General features: G+C 46.8%; 1 protein-coding gene across 1 annotated transcript in view; it reads left to right on the top strand.

Moving 5' to 3' along the window:
* FBLN5 (fibulin 5) overlaps positions 1 to 7,061 on the top strand; it is a 103,505-nt gene that overhangs the window by 78,426 nt on the left and 18,018 nt on the right. The window contains exon 9 of the mRNA XM_007944496.2: positions 4,860 to 5,055. Coding sequence (XP_007942687.2) covers positions 4,860 to 5,055 — 196 coding nt within the window. The remainder of the gene's footprint in view (positions 1 to 4,859; positions 5,056 to 7,061) is intronic.

Raw genomic sequence — 7,061 nt, 5'->3', positions numbered from 1 at the left:
TTGAACTTCAAACTGGTTCATTCTGGTTCAACCTCCTCCTGAGAATTTTTATTTCTACCCATATATACCAAATCCAAAAAACCCAACTAAACTCACTGCCATCGAGTCAATCCGGACTCATAGTGACCCCTCCTTGAGTTTCCGAGGTGGTATTGTCCAATCTTCCTTCCAATGTACTGAGTCAGAACCTACATTTTCACAAGAAGCCCAGGCGATTCTTATGTACTGCACCACCAGGGCTCCCAGTGCTGATGAGTCGATGGTGAATGACTCTTAGAAACTCTATAAGTCAGAGCAGAACTGCCCCCATGGGGTTTCCTAGGTATAATCTTTACAGAAGCAGATTGCCACATCTTTCTTCCCCAGGGTGACTGGTGAGTTTGAACCACTGAACTTTTGGTTGGCAGCTCAGCACTTTAACCACTGTGCCACCAAGAGCCCTTGGTTACATGCATATGGACAGTGTGTTTCTGTCCCTGCCACACTGAGAATTCATTTTCCTTCTCTCTTAGCCTGACTTAACCACCTCAGTCCCTCCCCAGACTCTCTGGGTCCGTGTGTGTGTCTGTGCACCGATGTGCACACACCTGCTTGTATGTCTTCTGCCCTCCTCTCTTCCAAATAGTCACACATTAATGCCCTGGAACGTCAGCTGCTCCATCCACCTGCTAGGAACTGATCACCTAAGGGAGGAACTCAGAGCTTAGCAGTGCAGTTCCCTTTCTCGTCAAAAGTTTGCAGAACGGGACACAGAGCAGGGACGTGCAGGCCCCTTAAGAGATCTTCGCTTGTCACTTGAGGCTGTGCACACTGGAACAGAGCTCTCTGCTTTCGGGTTCAATGAGGGCCCTCGGTGCCAGAACAGAGCTGCAGCCGCTCCTGCCGGTTTCCGTTCCTGGTTCTCTCCGGGTTCCCAAGGTTGTCCCTGTCTGTGGTTGGGGAACCAACTCAGTTTAACTCACAGAACTGAGACCTGACGCTGAAAATGCGCAGGGACTCCCTACCTCCAGGCCATTCCAGTCTCCTTGCAGCCTCCTGCTTCCAGCTCTTTCTCCTGGCCGGCTATTCTGTACTCCTGCCAACCCAACAGGACCGACTTTCGCCTCCCGCGCCCCGGAATGGCCAGCCTCCTTGCTTTCATGCCTGTGATTCCTGCCATGTGGAAGGCATTCTGCCCATGGCCACAACTCTCAGCTCAAATGCCACCCATCCCAGCTGCTGGCATCCTCTCCAGCTAGAAGTGATCTCACCCCCTTTTCCAAACCAGAGCCTCCAACTGGTTGATTCTGTGCAACCTCCTGCTGAGAATTTGCCTTTCCCCCCATAGATACACTGAATCAGAAAATTTACATTTCTAGGGGATCCTGTTTCTTGTGGGTCCTGTTTCTAGAGGATCCTGTTAAAATGCAGACTCTGACTCAGTATATCTGGGAAGGAAATGCAAATTCTCAGCAGGGGGGTCAAACCAGAATGAAGGAGGCATTTTGACTTGGTTATTTCGATAAAGAGAGGTGTTTTTTTTTTTTTTGGTTTTTTTTTTTCTTTTAGCCTTTAGAAAATGAACCTTTGGAAGGGCTCTCTTATTTATTCATTTACTGAGTATTAGTGGAACTCCTGTTATGGTCCAGACACTGTGCTGGGTGCAATGGTTTTACTTTCAGGGGAACTAGAATCTGGTGGAGAAGACATTAAACAAATAGTCACACAGGTGAATATGTAGCTATGGATGGTGATAAAACCACCAGTCACCATCCAGTTAGGTCTGATTCACGGTGACCCCATGTGTGAGCTGCCCTATAGGGTTTTTGGTGGGTGGATTATTTTGGAAGATGATCACCAGGCCTTTCTTCTGAGACACCTCTGGGTGGTCTCAAGCCTCTAACCTTTTGGTTAGCAGCTTAACAACCATTTACGTCACCCAGGAGTGTGTCCTGTGAAGAGGAAGAGTGGACGTGTATAGGAAGGAAGAGTGGGGTGAATCTGATCATGATCCGGGATTCAGCAGGCCCCGCTGAGGGTATGCAGTTTGAGCTGTAATGGGAAGTTGAACTGACATCAGTCAAACAGTGGAAGGGCAGAGGCAACAGTATGTGCAAAGACTATGAGGCAGGAGTGACCTTGATGCCTTCCTGGAATGGAAGCAGCCCAAGTTGCCTCGGCCTAGTGAATGAAGTGGACTGAGAGGAGGTTAGAGAAATTGACAGAGGCCAGACCTGTGATGCTGTAGAGGCTAATGTAGGTATTTGGTTTTTATTCATGGTGCCATGGGTGGCCCCTGAAAAGCCTAAGCATGGGAGAGACACAATCTGGTTTACATTTGACAAAGGACACTCTGGCTGCTGTGGAGAAGATGGATTAGTGGGAGAGGGAATTAGGAGGTGGTCACAGAGGTGTTGGGGGGAGATGATGATGGCTCAGATAACAGTGACAGCGACAGTGAAGATGGTGAGAAACTATTGGATTTGGAATAATTTTAGAAGTTGGACTCAAGTCTTGTGAATAGATCGGAAGTTAGGGGCGAGCAATAGAGATATGACAAAGTTGACTCCCAGTCCTGGCCACCAAAGCATCTATCAATAGACATCTCTATCGTCTTGTGACCTTCCATCACTAGGAGTAGTCTCAGGACTACTCCTGAGGAATAGGGGTTTGGGGTGAATCAAGGGATGTTGAAAATAGACATTCCTTGGTCATAAAAGCCAACGATCTTATTTATCTTCTGAGAGAACCTCTTCATTCTGAGAGATTTCTGCCGTTTCTCCAACAGGCTACAGAGTTGTTGCACTACTCAAAGCATCTTTTAGGGTGGGGTGTTGGCTTCCAATTTCTTTTTGGGGCTGGGCTGTTCTCATTTGTTCTGCCAGTTGCCCATAAATGGTTTTGCTTTGCTCTGCTGGACTCTTCTTTCTATTCAGATTCCCGATGGCCTGGAAGGTTCAAGAACATATTGACAAAACCAAACTTTTTGCCATTGAGTCTATTGCAACTCACAGTGACCCTATCGGACAGAGTAGAATGACCCCATAGGGTCTCCAAGGCTTTATGTCTTTTTTTTTTTTTTTTTTTAATTGTGTTTTAGGTGCAAATTTGCAGAGCAGAATTTGTTTTACATTCAACATTTCATGTACATTTGGTTTCACTCTCCAATTACCATCCCCAACCTTAACTCAGTCTCCTCCGCTCCCTTCCCAGTAACCCCCCGCAACATACACACACTCCATGTGCCCTTCTTAGTTATGCACACCTGTAAGTCTTAACAGAAGTGGACCTGCTACCCTGGGGCCTCTCTTTCTCCTGCAGAGCAGCTGGTGGATTCCCACCACCAGCCTTTTGGTTAGCAGCTGAATGCCTGTGCCACCATAGCTCCTGACAGATGAATAGAAGTGGTAAATGTTCCTTATGCCCACTCCTCATTTTAAAAAAGTCAGTGATTTTAGATTAAGACAATGTTGTTGTTGTTGTTGTTGTCATTAGGTGCCATCCAGTCAGTTCTGACTCCTAGTGACCCTATGTACAACAGAATGAAACACTGCCCAGTCCTGCCCCAGCCTCACAATCCTTGCTACACCTGAGCCCATTGTTGCAGCCACTGTGTCAATCTATTTTGTTGAGGGCCTTCCCCTTTTTTGCTGACCCTCTACTTTACCAAACATGATATCCTTCTCCAGGAAGTGATCCCTTCTGACAACCTGACCAAAGTAAGTGAGATGAAGTCTGGCCATTCTCACTTCCAAGGAGCATTCCAGCTGTACTTCTTCCAGGACAGATTTGTTCGTTCTTCTGGTAGTCCATGGTACTTTCAGTATTTTTGCCAACACAACTCAAGAGCATCAGTTCTTCTTCGGTCATCCTGAATGCTGTTACTGTTGTTGTTGTTATGTGCCGTCAAGTTGGACCCAACTCATAGCGACCCCTCCTTGGATCTCTGAGGCAGGATCACTATGGATTGCCCCATCTTCCTTCCGAGGAGTGGCTGGTGGGTTTTGAACCTCCAACCTTCTGGTTAGCAGTCAAGTACCTTAGCCACTATGCTACCAGAGCTCCCAATGCTGTTACTAGTGTCTCAAATTAGCTGCTTTGTGTTAAAGAGAGTGGTATCTATGGTCTGTGTCTCCTACTTGAAGGTGAACTACCAGAGGTCAGAAGCTTATTGATTGTTGCATTTCCTAAGTGTCTGACATTTTGTCTTGTACCTTGTGAGTTCTGAGTTCTTGTTTATTGAACAAAACAATTAAACTATGTACCAGATAGACTGGTTTTTGTTGTTGCTATGTGCCATCGAGTTGGACCCGACTCATAGCAACCCCTCCTTGGATTTCTGAGGCGGTATCATGACAGAAGTAGATTGCCCAACCTTCCTTCCGAGGAGTGACTGGTGGGTTTGAACCGCCAACCTTCTGGTTAGCAGTCAAGCATCTTAGGTGCTATGCTACCAAAGCTCCAGATAGACTGGGCTAAGTGCAAGGGAGAATGTAGAAGGGTCCCTGAGACCAGTCAATCTAATGTAATTGGTCACTTTTACAGTTGCTCAATGAGTAGAAGAGTATGGTGGCTCGAGAGGTGAAGGGCTGTGTTACCAGTGGTACACTTCAGTGTCCGAATACATGACAAGTGGAAGTATGGCCCAGTGTCCTAAAAACCAGAGACCTAGGTTTGTATTCTAGTCACCAGAATATCTGATTAACCAGAGGAGACCATTGCCTGGAAAACAGAGGGCTCACCTACATGCTGGAGATGCTCTTCAGTTACTGGATGACAAATGTGGGTGGCCTCATCTTTAGTTTCTTAAGTGAGGAGGTAAGAGCAACCAGCATCTGGAAGGGATTTACTGACATCCACATGATTTCCCTTCCCAACAGCCGCTGTATGTGTCCCGCTGAGAATCCGGGCTGCAGAGACCAACCCTTCACCATCTTGTACCGAGACATGGACGTGGTGTCAGGACGCTCTGTTCCTGCCGACATCTTTCAGATGCAAGCAACGACCCGCTACCCTGGGGCCTATTACATTTTCCAGATCAAGTCTGGGAACGAGGGTAGAGAATTCTACATGCGGGTAAGAGCAAGTGGTAGCAGTGGTTGACACCTTTAACAATGGCATTGTGTGGTCTAACCTAAAACATGTTGCTAGAACCAGGATAAGAGTGGAGCTGGGAGGGCAGGTGTCAGGAGAGAAGAGTGGAATAGGTGGGAGTCAGGAGCTCATGGTTTTGGTGACCTTGTGAAAGATGCTTCTCCTCCATGAACCTTTGGATCCTCATCTGGAAAGTGAGAAGTTAGGCTAACACGCAATCTTAGGTAGCTTCTAATATTCTGTGGGAGAGGCATTCACATATCTGTTCATCCATCTACCCATTTGAAGAAAATACTTAGTAGGCGTTTACTATACACTTCTAGGGGGTAGTGGTGGTTCAGTGGTTAAGTTCTTGCCTTCCATGTGGGCAGCTGGGTTCGAGTCCCAGCCAATGCACCTCATGTGCAGGTTTGCATGTTGCTATGATAGTTAACAGGTTTAGGTGGAGCTTCCAGACTGAGATGGAGTAGGAAGAAAGGCCCGCCGACCTACTTCCAAATGCCAGTCAGTGAAGCCCTGTAGATCACAATTGGTCCAGGCCACCAAACGATTGTAGGCATGGCACAGGACCAGGCAGTGTTTCGTTCCATCATACATGGGGTCAAGATGAGTTGGGAATGACTCCATGGTAGTTAACACCAACAACATGCATGTCTAGGAACTGAGGATGCAGCAGTGAACAAAACATCCCCATATTGCTGCCATCAGGGTACTTCCATTCCAGTGACTGTGTGGTGGTTATATTTGTGTGTCAACTTGGCTGGGCCTGGTTGAGTGGCTGGGCAGTTGGTGGTACTTAATCCCCATGAGGAGACAGGCAATCAACTCCATGGTGAGATCTACCACAAGCAGCTGAGTAGCTGCCTTTGGGTTGTGGTCTGCTTCCTGTATATAAGGAGAAGTTTTGAGAATGGTCTCTAGCCTATGGCATGCTTGGACCCTGTATGTAGCCGTGTCATTGCTCAGCAGCCTGCTATGCTCTGCCAACCTTGGGACTTACAATGGATTTAAGTCAATGGCCTGCCGTGTGGTAACATTGGGACTGTCCCTTTTTACTTGTCAACCTTGGGGCTTCTCAGCCTCAGCAGCCAACAGCTGTCTGAGTGAAGAGATGCCTTTAGCTCCAGTGGGCCGGGAGTAGGAGGCAAAGCTGGACCCCAGGTTGTGGGGCTTTCACCCAGCCCCTAGAGCCTGGCACTTTGAACTTGGACTTAAAGCCTCCAAATTGTAGGGATAAATTCCTATTTGTTAAGGCCATCCCATTTGTGGTATATTTCTCATCAGAGAGGCACTAAGTAACCAGGACAGACCATAAAAGCGTGATTCACATAAGACAACTCTACCTGTATTAACCACCATGGTAGCCACCAGCTACACATGACCACATACATTTAGATCCAACAAATTAAAATGAAGCAGAATAAAGATGGAGTTCCCCAGTGGCATCAGCCACATTGCAAGTGCTTAGTACTCACGTGTGACTACCATATTGGATAGCTCAGCTAAAAGTTTCCATCATTGCAGAAAGTTCTCTTGGACAGCACTGACTTATCCATCCATATCAGTAAAAGTAGTTCAGGGCACACATCCTAAACTAGGTTTGCTTGTTTATGAATGACATACATGTAATACTGTACAATTTATCTTCTTGAGCTTCATCTCCTGGTCCGACTGGGGTATTCACACTCTATAGAGACCACAGGCTTGTCATGACATACCCACATGTCAGTGTGAATTAGAACCATCTAAGGCACTTGGGCAAAAAGCAGATTCCAGAGCTTCGCCTGCAGAGAATCTATCACAGAAGATAGTGGGTGTGTCTGGTGTAGACAGATGGAAAGATCAGTAGGGAAAGCCTCCGACTGGAAGCTTCTGCTCCTTCCCAGATTGTCATAGCAACCAGGGAACTCTTTTCTTTTAATGCATTTTATTGAAATATAATTTATGTACAGTGACATACACAAAACTAAAGTGACATGGGTCAATGT

This window comes from Orycteropus afer, unplaced genomic scaffold (assembly GCF_000298275.1).
Source record: "Orycteropus afer afer isolate SDZICR_OR568_19922 unplaced genomic scaffold, OryAfe1.0 scaffold00127, whole genome shotgun sequence".
Classification (NCBI taxonomy): Eukaryota; Metazoa; Chordata; class Mammalia; order Tubulidentata; family Orycteropodidae; genus Orycteropus; species Orycteropus afer.
Note: the sequence above shows the minus strand (reverse complement) of the source record. Positions and strands in the feature narration are given on the sequence as shown.